At 44.6% G+C, this 17,470-nt stretch overlaps 1 protein-coding gene across 1 annotated transcript in view; it reads right to left on the bottom strand.

Annotated features, from left to right (window-relative positions):
• Positions 1 to 74: 74 nt before the first annotated feature.
• WNT9A (Wnt family member 9A) overlaps positions 75 to 17,470 on the bottom strand; it is an 18,937-nt gene continuing 1,541 nt past the window's right edge. The window contains exons 2-3 of the mRNA XM_026842536.1: positions 14,537 to 14,799; positions 75 to 2,230 (exon numbers count right to left, since the gene is read on the bottom strand). Coding sequence (XP_026698337.1) covers positions 1,757 to 2,230; positions 14,537 to 14,799 — 737 coding nt within the window. The 3' untranslated portion in view covers positions 75 to 1,756. The remainder of the gene's footprint in view (positions 2,231 to 14,536; positions 14,800 to 17,470) is intronic.

Below are 17,470 nucleotides of genomic sequence, written 5' to 3'. Positions count from 1 at the left end.
TTTTTTTTTTGGGGGGGGGGGGGGAAGGTTAAAAAAGAAAATTAAAAAAAATAAAAAACACCTTGAAAAAAAATTATCCAGCTTGGAAACTGCTCTTTTTGTTTGGCTAACACCTGCCACTGCTTGAAAAATTCCGGCCAACTCTCCTCTTTTAAGAACCAGATGAATGGCTTCTATAAAATTGGTGGGAATTGCTACTACTGGACAATCAAAAATTGCTACCAAAAATAAAATAAAATGCCCTCTGCTCTTCAGCGTTTCCTTAGAAAGCTTTGTTGAGGCATTCACTAGATGCTTCCAATCCACTTTTATATGACCAAAGGATATTGCCACATCGGGTCCTGGACTGCAAGTCTCCTTCTTTGAAAGATAAAAGGAATTCTGAAGGTTGTCATCTATTTCACAGCGTCAGAATGATCTACCACTGCAGTCAGTTTCTGGCTTCTCTGCCCACTTGATAGTTTGTCTCTGCATCTATTGCTTGTTCCAGATCCAATAGCTGGTTGTCATATAGCAGTTGTATTTTTAAAATAAGGTTCTCAATCTAGTGGTTAAAAAAATCTTAAGGTCATAGGGTTTACATACAGCTTGTGTCATGTACCACTGCCATAGTTTAGAGTAAATGGAATGATGACCTAGTCAAAGAAAAGTCAACTCCTCCAGAGGTCTGATCCAGTCCAAAAAGGCTGCTGTACAATGCAAGACATTGCTGCATTCCAATATGCACTCGAATTTCTCTTGTCCTACTCAGAAACACATGTCCAAATTCAGCTGGCATAAGGCTAAAAAGTTCCAGTTCAGATTTCTGAAGCAGTTACCACAGGGTGAATTTGATCAACAAGAGGTGGGAAGAGGAGAAAAAAATAAATCATGCACATAGTGAAAATAAAAGTATCTAGTGGTTTTTTTAAAAATTAAAAAATAAAAATTAAGACAGCGATAGTGCTAAAGAAACTGCATTTGAAGAAATTGTGGGTTTTTTTGAAAAAAGAACACAATTGGATGAAGGGGACAGGCACATCTGGTTTTCTACTGTCTTCCCAACCTCTTTCTTGGATATATTTCTTTCTGCAACATGGTGGACCCAATATTTTTTGAGCTGTATTTGGTGATCAAAGCATGTGGATACAGAGCTGTTATTAAAAAGCTTACCCTCCAAGTGGGTCTCTTTGTCAGAGCCTCATTTGCTCAATGTGCAGAAACTCCACTAGAGGAACCATCAGGGCTGTTTCTGCTTACCCTACACACCTCTCCAGTTTTAGGAGGAGAAATAAATGACCACTTCCTGTGCCATCCCATTCATAGCAGAAGGATCTTTCATTTGTATCTGCTTAGTTCTCTAGGCAGTTGGGTAAGTTTCAGGAATAAAGTAGTATAGGTTATTTATGCCAAAAATAATACATTAGCCCAGGAGTTCATGGAGGATTGGTGAAAATGATCAAGATGTCCCAAGGATAAATGATCCGTCAAACTGCGTAGACAACTAAGGTGGAGGTCAACTGGTGTCTAACCCCAGTGTGACAGGCACTTATTTTTCACATGGTTGGACCTCATTAAAATTCAGTCTACAGGAAAACAAAACAAAAACAAAAACAAAACAGCAACACAGCTGGGTCACCTGTACCCTACAAAGTGCTTATGTCTTAACATAGCTTTCAGATCCCAGAAGGTCAATCAAACCCTGTTTGTCTCCATATGTAGTTCTCATAGATCACCATCGCCCGTCACCGAGGGTTGCCATCAAGCAGAAGACGCGTCAGTCTTTGCAGGTGTAAACCTCTTCTCTCTGGGTGCACTGCTTGCATTCCACATAGCAGCACCAACGGACCTGGCACTGGCACGGACGGGTGACCACCCGGCTCTGCGTATTGTGCCCTCGCCCGCAGCAGATGCTGTCACAGTTCTTGTCTTTGTAACATTTCCTTCCCGAAGTTCCAGGTGAGTATCTACTCATCATACAGAAGCTTGGGGAATCGTCAATGTAGACAAGATCTGTAGTCCTTGGGATTTGATCACTGTGACCAGGGATGGACTTCTTGGGTGGGGAGATGTCACCTTCCCCCGTGGCCTCGTTGGTAGTGCTGCCCACTTTGAGCGATGTCTCATACTTCTGCTTCAGCTGCTTTCCTATTTCATGGAATGGAGAGAGCTGCCTCCAGCAAGTTCGGACAGTACAGGATCCCGATACGCCATGGCATTTACAGGTTGTTTCCACTCCAGCTTTGATGACCTGCAGACACACATTGCCCCAAAAGAAAATCAGTTATGGGGGAAGAAATCAAGACACAGAGGAAAAATAAACCTTTGCTAGAAGACACTTCTGGAACACAAAGTCGATGACAATACAAAAACAATCTGCTGAAAGAAGACAAAAAACACATACTACAGGACTTGTTTTAGAAGGGTCCCAGTTTCCACGAATGTGACATTTACATGCCAGAATATCGCTTTATTGGCTAGTTAATAAGGTGTACAAAGGTAGTCCAACGCTGGCACTCATCTACATAGAGATCTGAAGTGATGGTGCAACTAAGAGATTAATACATATTTCAACACCTATTTATCTATTTTAATAAGAACAAGGCGATAAAATGTAACAAAAATGGAAGGAGTTAGATTAGTGGAGAAAAGAGGGAGAGTTCTGCTATAACACACACAAACACACAAGGTGGGATGGCACGGGCTCCAGAAGACGACTGTAAAACCTCCATACGACAAGACACAGGATATCACCTTAAACTCACACACCTCCCATTTAGCAGCACAGGCTCAGTGGAAACATTCTTAAGCTCTTCTGTGTCCACCAATAACAACTAGGCATAGCATCCTACCTAGTTCACTTTGTGACTCAGGAAAAACCTTCATGTAGCTGATATATATAAGCCCTCAATAACAACAGTCCGAATTACCCTCACCAAAAGCAGCAGCTCCAAAAACATCCAGGTAGCTTCTGCCTCTCCAACCTATGTTCAGGATCCTATTCCAGAGTGTGGTAGCATGTTCAAAAGGACCTGCCAATTTTTTTCTGTTAGCAATGAAGAAGCCTGCATGTGCTTTTAAAAACAAAGAGGGCTTGCTGGCCAAACACATGTTTAACGAAGTATGTTTTCATGCACAGTGAAGTCCAAGGCTGCCTCAGTCTCTGTAGCCTCCTTTTCTCTGAAAAACTAATATGTGAAGAAATAGAAAACGGACCCCTGTGTGAAGGGCTCAGTAATTCCAGGTGCTTTAATGCAGCCCCCAGGATTTACTCTGCCTGTGGCACCAGCTGTAGGCAGCTTGGAAGGCTGGCTTCTCACACAGAAGTTTCACGGGGAAGAACATGAAAGCTGGGTTGAGAAGAGTCCAGGCCAGCAGCTTCAGTCCTCAGCCCATCAGAGGTTGACACTACGACAGAGCTGGTGCCTGCAGGAAGGACTAGGGGACCAGTCTTCAATTTTCAAGCACAGAGAAGACATGGGGCAGTCACTCTGCAGGGAGATAAGGGAACTTTAAATTTTCAGTTCTGGCCATAGGAACAGACCCCCTGCACTAAAGGCTGCACCATCTGTCTCATCATGAGCAAACAGGAGCTATTCCATGTCAGGAGGAGGAACCTCAGCTGCTGCCCTGATGCTTCTGCAGCACCTCAGGGTGAGCAGGTCCTGAGGTTTGACCAGGCAATACAGTAAGCAAAGCCACAAGTGTTTACAAAGAACTTGACCCAGGGGTGGAAAAGCCACTTGGCTAAATGCTGTGTCAGGCTTCTGGTGAGGAGGTAAATGGAAATGGCATCACACAGGCCTTCAGGGGCTGCTGCGCCCAGATGTTGTCTACACAAGCCACCGTCCAGGGAGGAACAGGCTGGCTGCAAGGTTCAAGTCCCAGGCTAGCATAACTTACATAAGGTAGTGACAAAGCCTTCTAGAAGGTGTTTTCAACTAGGATGGAAACATCTATTTTATTCTCTCAAAAAAAGAAGCGGGACACTTCCGACCAAAGTCTTCAAACTCAATGTGAAAAAGAAAGGTAAGGCATTTAAGCCCTTAGAAACTGAAGTAGATTCTGTCCCCTCCACATCTGGATTCTCATGTTAAATTTTATGCCTCTGGACTACAAGATCACAGGCAAGGCTTGGTTTTCAAGTCCTTTCTTAATTACTTTTTATTCCAAAATTCAGACACTTGTAGATGGCGTTGTAATGAGAAATAAGACTCATCTCACAGATCACTACAGGAGGAAAATAACTTGTTCAAATTATCAGAAAATAGATGTGTATGTTTAATTTATTCCCAAAGCAAAAGAAAGCCAGTGTCCATACAGCAAGATGTCCAGATCTTGCTTGGGGATAGCTCTCTTCAGACCACCACAAAGTGTAAACACAGAAGAGCAGAGCCAGTGGAACCACTGTATTCACATATGAGGGAACAGAAAGACGAGGTTATTTTCAACAGAAAAAAAGCAGCATGGGAAAGAGAAGCAGTATCAGGAAGGGAAGAGAAGAAAGCAAAGAGAGGATCAATGATTATTTATCTTGAATAGATACAAAGGTGGTAACAGCATCCCAGGTGCTGCAAAGAACCCCATACCCATAAATTGACTGATGTTAAACAAAGGATCCCATCCTTTTCCAATCAGGCTACAATAAAGAAGCTTCATGGCACAAAATCATACCCATCTCCTTATAAATGGCATCTGAATGTTCCCTCCCAGTTTCTCCAGAGACAGATTCATGTCTGGGACTCCTCCATGGGCAACATGAGAGCAGACATGTTATTTGGACAGTCCCAGATAATTTGCATTTTGTCCACAGATTATAAGCAGATATTTATAGTTCTAGTTCTCCCCCCCCTGCCCCTTCCCCAAAATAGGTTACATTTTGACTTTAAATGGGTAAAATATAAGCACCCCTTAAAATAGCAAGCTACAACAGAGTTGGATTTATAGAGCTGCCTCCTGTCAAGGTGCTACTGAAAGCACCCTTCCTTTGGGCATCTACGGCATCTAAAGAAGAAGAAGAAAAAAATATCTCCCTTCTGCCCATTATGGCACCTGCCTATATTATGGCCTCATGACAACAGAAGACTGGCTCTAGTCCATTTCCTGACCATCCGGTTCTTAATTATTTGGCAGCATGAGTCCTGCTGAGCACCATGTGCAAACATGCAGTAGGTCATGGACTAAGAATTGAGGTCTGGCCCAATTCTGATATTACAGAGACATTTTTAGAAAGACACTATGCATAATACGGCCTTCAGCAAAGCCTGGCCAATGGTCACACTTCATTCCTGCAACAGCCAAGACCTTTTCAAATGCAATCCAATAATACACAGTAGCATTCAAACAAGTGACGGGTTACAGAGAGAGATGTGTTACTGCTTATAGTACTCAGCTGGGCCGGCTTGGTTAGAGGCTGTCACGCTTTGTGTGCCAAAGTGTCTAGCCAACTCTGCAAGAAATCCCACAATGTTAGACAAGAGCGTACAGAACATGTTTCAACACAGAGAAAAAAAAAAAAAAAAAAAAAAAAAAAAAAACCCAAAAAAAAAAAGCCCTCACCCCTACTTCTCTTCTGTAAAGTCACATTTCACTGGTTGTCCAGAAGTGAGAGGCAAGTTCATGTGAAACAAAGCTCCTGTACTTGATTTCACGCCCAGACCATCAGCAAACTGGGCAAAATTGCTGAGATACTTGCAGAAGGGCTGCACACTGCAGTCATTCATCAGTTCAGGCTTTTCTCAGCCCTTCCACCTCCCCCAACCCATTTGCATCTGCTCCACCTGGAAGAGATGTCCACCACTGTACAGGAGATGGGAAAACAAGAAACCAACAGGAATTGGATCAGCTGGCAGACACGCTCCTGTGCACAGGTTTGTCTGGATTTAGAGCTAGTTTAAGAAGGCACAGTCATGAAATGCAGGAAGGGAACTTGGACACCAGGCTGTTCCCGTCAGAAGCCACCTCTCCAGAGCTCAGGGGGACAGCTGACACTGCAAGTGCAGTATAACCAAGGCATACACACGGGGCTAGCAGATTCGGCACAACATGTGCTGGAAATCCAGATCCTGATGGATTGGCAGCTAGCAGACGGCGGCAGACCTTCAATCAGGAATACTCATTAGTTTGAGTAAACTCAATAGGTTTAGGCGCTTGAAACACACCGTCCAGCCAGGGTTGACGTCACTGAGGCAGGCGTTAGAGTTTAAATGCCTGCATTTGAGAAACACCTCTAAACTCCTATCTGACCCAGTGGAGCCAAAGCAGGCAGAGGATCCTGCAGTGAAGCAGACCTGCACATGCTCTGCTGAACAGCTCTCCAGGCTCCACTGATTGTGCTGACTACGTCTCTACTCATTAACAGGAGCCTAGAGAGCCAGCTCACATGAAGGCACCTCAGTTTAGATAACCTGTAAGCAGAATCCCACCCTCTGGGCCAAATTCAGGTGTCTAAATATCAGCATCTGGCATTATTTGAGGTACTACACAACATTGCTCTTTACCACCAGCTGCCCCTCCAGGAGCATAACGGTCTCTCAAAAGGTGCTAATGCATATGTTTAGGTAAATGAATCCCACTCTCCCCATCTTAACAGTGATAAACAAAGCCCCTAATGAATCCCAGTCTGTTTTATTCCTGACCCACTTCCAGCTCCTTGTTAAGCAGCGGCTAGGACAGCTTAGATATCATGCGCTGGCAGACCAAAGCATTAAAGTTTTCCACTGTCCCCCTTCTCATGAATGCACCAGTTCATGAAATACAGTATGCGGATTTTCATATGATCACCATGCAAAAGCGTGGTGCATCCCAAATGCCCCATAAACCTTCTCACTTGAAGGACCAGAAAGGGCTCGAGAATGTTACAAGGCAGCTATAGCAAACATCCTAGAAAAAATTCTTCCCCAGCCAGCCTGCCCTGCTGCTGACAGTCACGATGCAGCTACTCAAGGCAATGCGTGATGAAAAACTGCTGCCTACAGGCCCCTAACCACCCACGAGCCAAAATTAATCTTGGCAAAGACCTTCTGTTTCCCATCTCATCCTCCAGCTTCCACAAAGACCTTCCTCCTCTTGATGCAGGCTCCTGTCAAAGGCACTTAAATCCACCCCATTCCCCCAGGAAGCAGAGAAAGATTTATCCAAGTCAGCAGGTTGCTTGGAGAGGTGTTGGAGAAACCTTTCCTGGCTGGGCCCTAGGACAAATGGGTAAATGTCTAGATCATGACTTCAAACCTGGAAGGACTTCCAGGATAGAATAATTATGTTAAGTCTAGGGTACATGGGGCAGAATAAGACTTTAATACAAGCTTATTTCAAGAGCCATAGATAACTCCTGTTTTCTTTCAAGTCACATCACAGTTCAGCGCCTGATCTGTATCCATCCTACATAGACTTGAACCTCTCTTGGACAGACATGGCATCACCACTTATCGTATTTCATCTACACATAAGTCGTCGCACACATGATTCTATCCGGTCACAGATGTGAAGCAAAATTTTCAGCTTAAATCCAAAGCACAAAACTCTTCTTGCTCGCTATGGCATAAACTCCATAGCAGAGTTGCAGTAACTCAGGAGTAACAACACAGGTGTGCATGTGAATCCTTATTGTGCTGTAGAGAGCTTCCACCATGAAAGCAAAGTTGAACAAAGACAACTAGTGGGTCAGGGATAGCATCACACCTCAGAATCATGTCCTCCCACTTTCCTCTGAACAACCACCCGGTCTGGTAGTCTCACAAGTAAGAGAGCAGTTTAGGAGGAAAATAAACCTCTTTGAAAAAATTAGTTTGTTTGACTTACGAACACAAACTCCCATTGATCTTGTCGTGAGAATACCAAATACTGACAAAGGCACAATGAGGAAAACAATTATGTTAGAGCAAGACTGAACCGTCTCTATTGGTGCTTGCTGCTAAGAGGAAATCAGATAGCACTGCAGGACTGCCTGTCCAAATCTTTACAAGAGCCATAGGGAAAAAGGATCACAGCAGAGCATTGCTATGCAACATGTAATCCTTCCTCACAACAATGGTTTGCTACGAAGCTCAGACTAAGTGCCCCTGTAATGATCAGTCTCAGACATGCTGCAACACACAATTTCTCAGTGTTTTAACTGAAACACTGAGGACAGATTCCCATTCATTCACAGCTGGGTCACGGGGCTCTGGCGGTGGTTTTCAGACAACTCTTGTCTGGGCAGCAGCAGTCCAAAGCGCACGCACAACCGTGAGAATTCCTCGGTTATAGCTCTGCTGTCGTCATGGCTGGTCTGTGGCTCCAAGGCTTCAAACCATTCGCTATGGTTTGGGGGAGAGGAGGGAGCGAATGAACCTCCTTAGAGTAAGCTCATCCAGCAAAAAGCCTTGCCCTCGTCTTACTGCAGAAAGGGCTTTGGGATGCTTCTTTACAAAACAGATCTCTTCCATTCTCTATATACATATCCTCCTTCACTTTAAATAGGCCTAGTTTTTCTCTCAGCTCAAGTATTAACGTTTGTTTGGACAGCAGTCATGGTCCCTATTTCTTCACAGTGCCCAAACAACTAGAACACCAGACTTGTCCCTTAACACTGGCCATCAGCATTGGTTGAATTATAAAAGCTTCACAGATTCTTGGAAGACTTCTTTTCCATTCCTTTTTTTTTTTTTTTTAAAAAAAAAAAAAAAAAAAGCGCCCTTTGTTAGAGACTGTTCCCAAACTTTTTTCAGAATAGTTTTCCCTTTCCACTACCCTTCCTTCCTTAAAAAAAATGAACACTTATATTTTAGTGAAATATGCAATACAAACACTTAAACAGAGAACAACATAACCCTACTTTAAATTGAGAACTTTTTTCCCTTCAATATTCCTAGTGTGCTTCACAAGCTAAGGGAGCTCCACATAAACAACTGATTTCAACTTATGGGACGCAGCAAGCAATTTTTTCCAGAGTGTCGATTTCCAGGCCTTAGAAAGACTTTGGCTGAGCCAATCTCAGCCTGAAAGGAGGGGAAAATCCAGAGCGCATGCTTATGAATTCCTACCCATCATATCCTGCAGCAATTAATACTAGTGGTGGCCCTGAAAACTGATCTGTACATACAAATTTAAGAGCTAGAGAGGCTGCAGTTTACTAGGTCTGATTTGTGCCTTGGTAAGTGTGATGCTAGATTTCTCACTGCAGACATACCACTAAAGAAACTGCCTAAAAGATGCATTATGTCTTTTTTTTCTTCCATGCACCAACCGTATTAGTATAAGCTCATATAGATTTGTCTCATTAAAAAAAAAAAAAAAAAAAAAAAAAAAAAAAAAGCGCAATTATTACACTTTTAGAGAGTGCAGAAAAACAGTGGGATTAGCGTTTAAACTTGCCTGTTCAACAAACTCTGGAGTTTGACTGGAAGCACATTTGTTAGTAGGAACCCTACGAGATGGGATGGGCAGTGCTTGTAAACACTGTCTCCACAACAGGAGACCAGGGTGTAAGCCTCTGCTTTGTAACGCCTGTGCGTGACCTTTAGTAAGTCACTTAATCTTTCTGGGTCTCATTTTCCCCTCTGTAATATGGAGATACAGAACTGAAGAGGGTGGTATGCTCTGATAACATGTTACGGCATAGCTCATGAAGTTCCTCAGACAGATGATATCTGGGCAAACATCTACCTGATATGGAGAGTCCATCTCCAGCACAGGAGGCACGCTCAGCTCTTGAGATAGATCCCTGCCAGCACTGCCTAAGAGGAAAAGCCATTTCTTGCATGGACTTAGAAAAAAAGTAAGTCAACAGCAAGGAAAAGTCCAAGCACCTCCCACTATCCTCTCCAGAGCATCCCACATGGTTTCAGAGATGCAGGCATAACGTTTCTTGGGATAAGTCTGAACTTGAACCCTACAGCAGCAAGGGTGACAAGGATCCTTCAGAAACACTCATATAGTCTACACAGACCAAAAGATGTGAGTTGATATTGTGCAAACACAGTTAAGGAAGCCTCGTGAAGGGAACCAGTTTTTAAGGGGGATATTGCCTGAAGAGAGACCTTTCAGAGGAGGGAAGAATTCTCTTGTTCTTCATTTCTGCCCTCCCATAGTTTTGCACTAAACACTCTTGACTCTCAGGGAGACTGTGGTTACACCCCTGACTTCAGGGTCAGGCAAAGGCTTGCTTGTGTCCCTCCTTCTGGAAGGATAAAGGGAAAAGGGAATGAGAACATGAATTTTTTTTTTTTAGTTTGGATAACAGCAGCCCCCTTTAATAGTGCCCCTTGGATCTGCAAGACATGCTTGACCAGACATACCTCTGGAAGAGGTCAGCACTCCTGGGATTAAGAAACTTAGCAACGCTCCAGAGAGGGAGTTGGAAAGTCATGTTTAATGATACTTTGCTGAGAAACTGGACAAATTTAATTAAAACATCACTTACTCAAGCCCAGTGGAACTAATTGAGTGCTCTAATATTCCGACTTTTCATTAATGGGTTACAAAAGAGGGCTGCACTTGTGTGTACAAGGGGGGAAGACAGGGGGAGGATATAGAGAAGAGAGCTTTAGCAAGGCTGCCTGTACTTCATTTAATATACCCAAAAAACTTCACTGCTGGCAACCAAGCTTTAATACGGTTGACTTCTCTCTCCACCACCACACCCCATCCCCTTGACACATACACACATCCCCCCAACACACACCCTCTCCACCCAAGACCCCTCTGAAATAATAGCTGAATGAGCAAGAGTAGATTTGGCAAAGGAAGGGAAATTGCTTTTTTAATAAGTGGTCTATTCAGAGCTCCTACTTTTCAATAAAGAGAAGGCTGGAGAAGTCCTGGTCTAATTACCTCATCCTCACACTAGACAAGCTCACCCTTTCATTAGTGATTGAGGTCATATCATATAACTTTCCGAGCCATCACAGGCACAACATGCTCAGTGATTATTTCACTGGTGGCAGCAAAATTACAGTCAGCCCATCAAGGTTGTAAAAAAACAGAAGTAAAATAATAACTGAGAACTTCTACCAAGAGAGACTAAAACTAGGCGGGATAGGATAATGTCACCCTTGCAGAAATACGGAGATTGTTTGCTAGTGTGACACCATGGAGAAACTGTCACGTTGATCAGAAGCGTATAGGAGTGGTTGCCAAATCAGTCAATTAAGCATAGGTCCTTTTTTTTTTTTTTTTTTTTTTACACTCTGCCATGGTTGAGAGTAATTAGATGAGAAGGATTTTATGTTGTTAAGAATCAGAGACCACCAAGCTTGAGCTATATCTTTAATGGATATTCCTCCCGCAGTGAACACACACATGCACATCCATACATACACTGTAAGTACACCAATATCGGTTGGCACCGCAGCAAGATCCCATAGCAAAACCAAGTAGTAGAAAAGAAAGTCTCTTTGTCCGTTCTTAGCCCAGTCCAAATCAGTCTGTAGTGCAAAGGTTTTGGTTCATGCATGTATGGCTTCACTAACAGATACAAAATCTGCAGTTTGGTTAAAGAAAAAACACAGTACGTGCTGAACAGGTATTCAGGAGAGCTGGCTTCAGTCTCCTGCTCTGTCATGGGCTTGCTGCATAACCTTGGGAAAGGCATTCAGTTTACACCTCGGCTCCTGCTTGAAATGGCCATAATCATCTTTCGGGAACTCACAGGGATGTTTGAGGCCATAAGAGCATCTTAGTTATATCATGAGCACTCCAGTTCAAAATTGTTCAGTTCCAAAATGGCACAAATCAAGGCTATCTCCAATCTTTCTATATTGCCTTTGATTCACATCAAATCAAATACGTATGAGTTATTTGAACCAAACTAGGTTAGTTCAAGGTGGCTTCAGACTGCCATAGCCACTAAGTTAGCATCTCCTGTTACTCAACGAGTGGTTAAGTCTATATGGCAGCAGTTGATGGCAGCTTCTTTGGAGAAAGATGACTACAGGAAACATGATTGAGTTTCATATTTAACCCACTACCTTCATCAAGAAAGACATCAATAAATTCAGCAAGGGAACTTAGTACTGCCTGTTGAGCAACTCTCATCCTCCAACAACACTGCACTTGCAGTGGAACCAGGAGGAAGGAAACAGATTGAACCTGATATTAATCTACACCCAAGTGTAAGCAATGTCAGAGACATCTCATCAACCACACCAAGGTCAGTGCTCAGGCTTCAAATCAGTTTGAATATTTTGACACCTGAAGCAAGTGCTGCAGGTTTACAATTACAAATTACAGCCTGGGTCCTCATCTCTAATATCTCTGATCACCATCTTAATGACACCTTATTGTGCCAGTGGTTTATATCCACATACCCTGACTATATAGACATATGTTCTCCTGATCTTGAACCACCATCATCCTAAAAGCTTCCTTCTTAACATGCAGTTCACTTGTTCTCTGCCTGGCTTCACGCTGGTGTCATGAATCTGGTGGGCTGCTTGGCTTGCCTTTCAGCTATGGTACAATTATTCCAGGAGCATAAACAGAGAAATCATTTCAACTGCTGCTGCAAATAGGCAAGGAAAGCTGTCAGACAGCAATACCAATTCGACAGACACGGCGTGGGTGGACTAAAATAGGAACACTGGATCACTGATCTGCAGCAAAGGTCTTTGACTTGGATTGCCATGAGGGCTCTCAGTGTCTGGACAACTGTCACAACTGTTACTCAGCTGTTTAGCTCCAGATATTACATTAGTGCTTAGAAACCACTGCCAATGACCAGAGCCTGACTGTGCCAAGTAAAGTAGAGGCAGAGGATGCAAGAGTCCCTAAAATATCCCCTTCCCTGGGAACTAACTCACAGTTGGATCAGGACAAGAAAGGAAAGGAAAGGAAGAGAGTGGAGATGCACTCCCTCCAGCTCATCCTTGGAGTTCATTTAGCTCAAAGTCACATCAAAGAGATGACAAATAAGGATATCTAGCCTAAATCCAAGACTGGGTCTCAGCCATATAGGCACCGTGATGGCAGCTACTGGGGTGGAGAGCACTGGAAGTTAAGTCAAATCTCTTGGGCAGGTTTTTTAGCCCCACCACTGTTGGGAGGGATACCCATGGAGTAACAATATGACTATGAAAGGGAGGAGAGCTGGGACATCTCACAGCAATCTCCAGCATGAAATCACAGCCTCCATGGACCACTTTCTCCATTTTCAGTCCCATCTGCTACATAGCCAACTCCAAAGAGTTGGGACAAGCTCTCAGGAACAACCGACCACAAGGATTAAAGCAAATTTCATCACCCTAGAAAAGCCTGTTTCACATACCAAAGAGCTGCAACAGGAGTCCAGAGGCACTGAGCCTTTTAATCCAGAGGCAGAAAAGCTGTCAGCCAAAGCCAGACACTAGCTAAATCCAGGATATTTCTAATCCTGATCTCAGCGCTGTCTAGGAGCATCTGGTGGTGGGGAGAGGGGAGGACTTTTTGCTAGCCAGCACTCACTGGTGGCATTCTCCAGTGCCCCAACTCTGTCTTGAGGAATGACATTTTATGCATATGCACAGGAACAACTGAGCTGGGGTGGTGATTCCTAGAATGCACAACTGGCTGGGCTGCATTTGCCTGGGAAACTGGAGACTCAGGTCCCCGATCCTAGCCCCAACCCTCCCTCCAATCATACAGACAATAACAAGGCTTGAAGGCTATTTATAGCCTTACAGTATGTCCCCCTCCGAGGCTGGCGCAATGAAACACTGATCCTAGGCACCTGTGCTGGCCAATCAGAAGGATTTTCGTGTTCAAGCAACTCTAGGCTAGGTATAGCCAAGCAAATTACAGGGGAAGGTGGAGAGACCCTTTCTTTCCCTTATCTTGCAGTGATGATCCAGCAACTGCAGATACTTTGTCCTTTACATCAGTCCTGCGAGGAGGCCCCCAGACAGGAGAGTAAAGCTTTGTGGGAAGAACATGGGGTAAAGAACAGAAAGTCCTCTTGCAGAGAGGATAAGAATGGGAAAATAAAAAAGAAAGAGACTCTACACCCAAGCACTGGCAGCTGCAAACCCAGCAGCTCCAGACAACATGGAAGGCTTCTGCCAGAAAACAAGGCTAAAGGGACTTTTACAATTGATGTCACTCAGAGAGTAGTACCCCTACACTGGTTCCCCTCCAGGTGTTTGTCCAGCCAGTTTTAAACAAACCTGGCTGTGAAGATGCTAGACTGTCCATGCTCTACTGAACTGCTGCAAGAAAAGCACCCCTCAACCTGTGTTGCGGTAGCGTAAATCCCCTTCTCCTTGTCCTACACCTCCTGTGAGCCTGAAGAACCTGTCCTTCCACCCCTTTGTAGCACAAGGCCCTCTCCTCCCTGTGGAAAGCCAGCAGTATTGGTCCCCACCTCATTTTCTAGACCTGGACAGTCCTGTTTCTTTCCCTCTCATCTCCCTCCAATGGTTTTGCGCAGCTCTTGAAGTACAGTGACAAAACCAGGGGTATAGTCCCATAACCGAGACTTCACCCCTTCAGCAGAAGGATCACTCCATACATTTGGCATCCAACACTCCTGTTTCCACACCTAAATGCAGCACATTATTGTCCCCACAAAAGCATGAACCCCCATGCTGAGTAGTCTGCAACGTACCTTCATGCCCACGAGGTTATTGTGGAAGTCCACCCTGGCTCGCAGGTCCTTGTTGGGCTTCCTCCCCAGGAACTCCTTGACAAACTTGTTGCTGTATTTCAGGTTGTCGCCACAGCCACCCCACTGCCAAGCCTCACGGTTCTCCAGGTCAGGGGCCTCATCGCAGGTGCAACGCTCCATCCGCCCTGCGCTACACGCCTTGGCCATGGCGTGCGTCAGTCCCGCAGAGGAGATGGCATACAAGAAGGCTGTCTCTTTAAAACCTGCAGGAAAGCAGAGGAGATTTCTTTAATTACAGCTGGAGCAAGGGTTAAAAAAAAAATTAAAATTCAGGAAATAGAGGCAAAAACCCCATTGTGAGAAGTCTGAACAATGTCAAAGCATGCTGAGCTCTATGTGCATCACTGATGGTAGAGAGGACACAGTGGAGGGCAAGGATGGATAGAGGTGGCACAAGCCAGGACTCAAGAATGTAAATTAAACCTGGCCAGCTCTGTGGCTGTCACTCTGCAGATATGTGAGCAAGAGTTGGACAGGCCTTGGTGGTACCACCACCATGGTACAGCAATACTACTACCAAGGGGACACCAAGTAGCAGGAACCCAGCATAGAATCCAGTCTGGTGGTTGGGATAGAAACCATGAGCACTCCTTTTTCTTACCTCTACCCCTGAAAAATAGTCACTGGGTCCTACTTCAGTCCAACAAAATTGTTAACAGAAGGCACCTGAGGGCTAGGGAAGCACACAGCAGCCAGCCTGTCACCTAACACAGCACCTCACTCAAATGCCTCAAAAAGCAGTTTACACCCCAAGTCTTTCATGCACAACCCTTTTTTTACACCTCCATGCTTGCCTGCAGGGAGGTAACAGCATCTGCTCTTCCCCGGTAGGTAAACAGAGTCTCAGAGAGACCCATGATTTCAATCTAAATAATAAAAAGGAGTAATAAAAAGCAAACATGCCAGTATTTATAACTCCTCATTCTCTGGCTATGGAAGCCGTAAACGACTGAATATTTGAGATGCAATTCCAGAACAGCTTTGGATCCAACTCAAGAAATCCCCCACTCAAAAATAACAGAAGTGGATGGTGACAGTAGTGGATATATCTGTAAGCTGGTGTGTCAACCAAGGACATGCAGAGACACCGCATGGTCTGCCAGGTCATTTTTGGAACTGTTCCTTGGGAGGTTTATGTCCAAGCAAGCTCATGGAGTGCTACCCTGGCCCATCCCCAGAGCCTGTGTTCCCAAAGCACTCCCAGGTGCACAGTGCTGAACTTCAACAGAAGACTGATGAAATTTCAGTCCAGCAGACTGAGGTTTGGTTCTTCCAGGGGGGCTGACTCAAACCAGATTGTAGTAGGAATTGTCTGACTGTTCTAGCAGGAATCTTTCCTTCACTGGAAGGAAGGTTAAAATTAAAAAGGCTTATCTCCACACTCACTTGAGGATACCGTAAAGGGTGGTCAGGTCTGAGAAAACAAATGTGAGTGTTTTCCCACTTCATTTTCTCCCTGAAGCTAGACCACATCCTCTGACACCCCAGAAACATCTTCAGTATTGCAGACTCTCTCGTTGGGAGTGGTGGGAAGATTCTTTACTTATTTCACACAACAACTCATGGGTATGCAGACCACCAAACTCCTCTAGGTAGAAAATACTTTCTAAGCACCTTTCATCAGCTAGTTCAGCTTTTTCTAGGTTACACCCTAGGTCAGACTGCCCACACACCTGTCAGAGGGATGCCACTGCTAGGGACAAAGCCTCCACACTGTCAGATTGTAGAATTGTCCTCATCACCACTACTACTTGTGCAACGAAAAGGAGAGGTACCAGCATGCTAACAGAAAGTCCTCGACGGAATAAGTCATGTAAACACCCCTCTGAGAGCCTGAGACACTGCAATTAGCAGCAAACATCCTGGACATGGTCCAGTTTAGTAGATAACCCAGATCTACAACCTGCCTGAAGTTCTCCTGGTTTGAAGCTCTGAATTCAGAGTGGTTGTGAAATCTCAGCAGAAATTCAGTGCCATGCAACCACAGTACATACCAGGTTTGATAGAAAGCCAGGAGGAATGGTTCATTTGACAGCTTCTCCCCCTCCATCAATCCCCCCACCAGGTTCGGCTTTAGTCCTCCCATTCTCCATCACTGAAAACTTCACAAACTCCTGGTGCCCGTCAGCACAGGTATCAGCTCGCCGGCAGGCAGCTCAGGCAGCTTCCAAGCAAGTCCATGTGACATTTGGCTCTGGCCAGATTTAAAACCATCTCTGCCATATACTATTTGATTGCACCAAGATATTTTGTAACAAGATAATGAGCTTTAAAGCAATGCAGGCATTCTAACCCCCAGTGTATCAACAACCTGCCATCCACAGCTATCCAGTTTCAGCCATTTCCAAAATCGTGCACGAGTATCCAAAGAGGATAACAAGTCCCTTAAACAATCTCCTGTTATTTTAAGAAACAGGCTGCATCAGTCCAAGTTGCAAACCAGCAGCCAGGCTTTCTGGTGACCAAGTGTAAAAATGGAGGGAGAAACTTTTCTTAGGTGAAATGGGGTGGGGGTGGGTGTTGACTTTTTTCTCTCTTCTTAAAAAGCTGCAGTGGTCCTGGAGGAGCAGCAAGCCCCACACTGATGTATTTGAATAGCTGTGTCTTAGCGGGTGATACATGTGCCCCTTTGCCCTGCGGTATCACTTGCTGCAGTGCTGAACCAGGAACCAGCAGCTCCCAGAGAGGAGGAGAAAGATTTACAGGGCAGCGTGTTATGCCACAGGAACAGCATCTGAAGGATTTACAGCATCGGTGGAGGGCAGAGATGTTGCAGGGGCATAAAACATGAAAGAATGAGACAGCAGGCAGAGCCTTGCAACTCTCAGAACTACCATTTATTACACGGGGTCCTGACAAGGGGGGGGGGGGGGG

This window comes from Athene cunicularia (genome assembly GCF_003259725.1).
Source record: "Athene cunicularia isolate RWA chromosome 2 unlocalized genomic scaffold, athCun1 chr2_part1, whole genome shotgun sequence".
Classification (NCBI taxonomy): Eukaryota; Metazoa; Chordata; class Aves; order Strigiformes; family Strigidae; genus Athene; species Athene cunicularia.
This window is presented reverse-complemented; position numbering and strand designations above follow the sequence as displayed.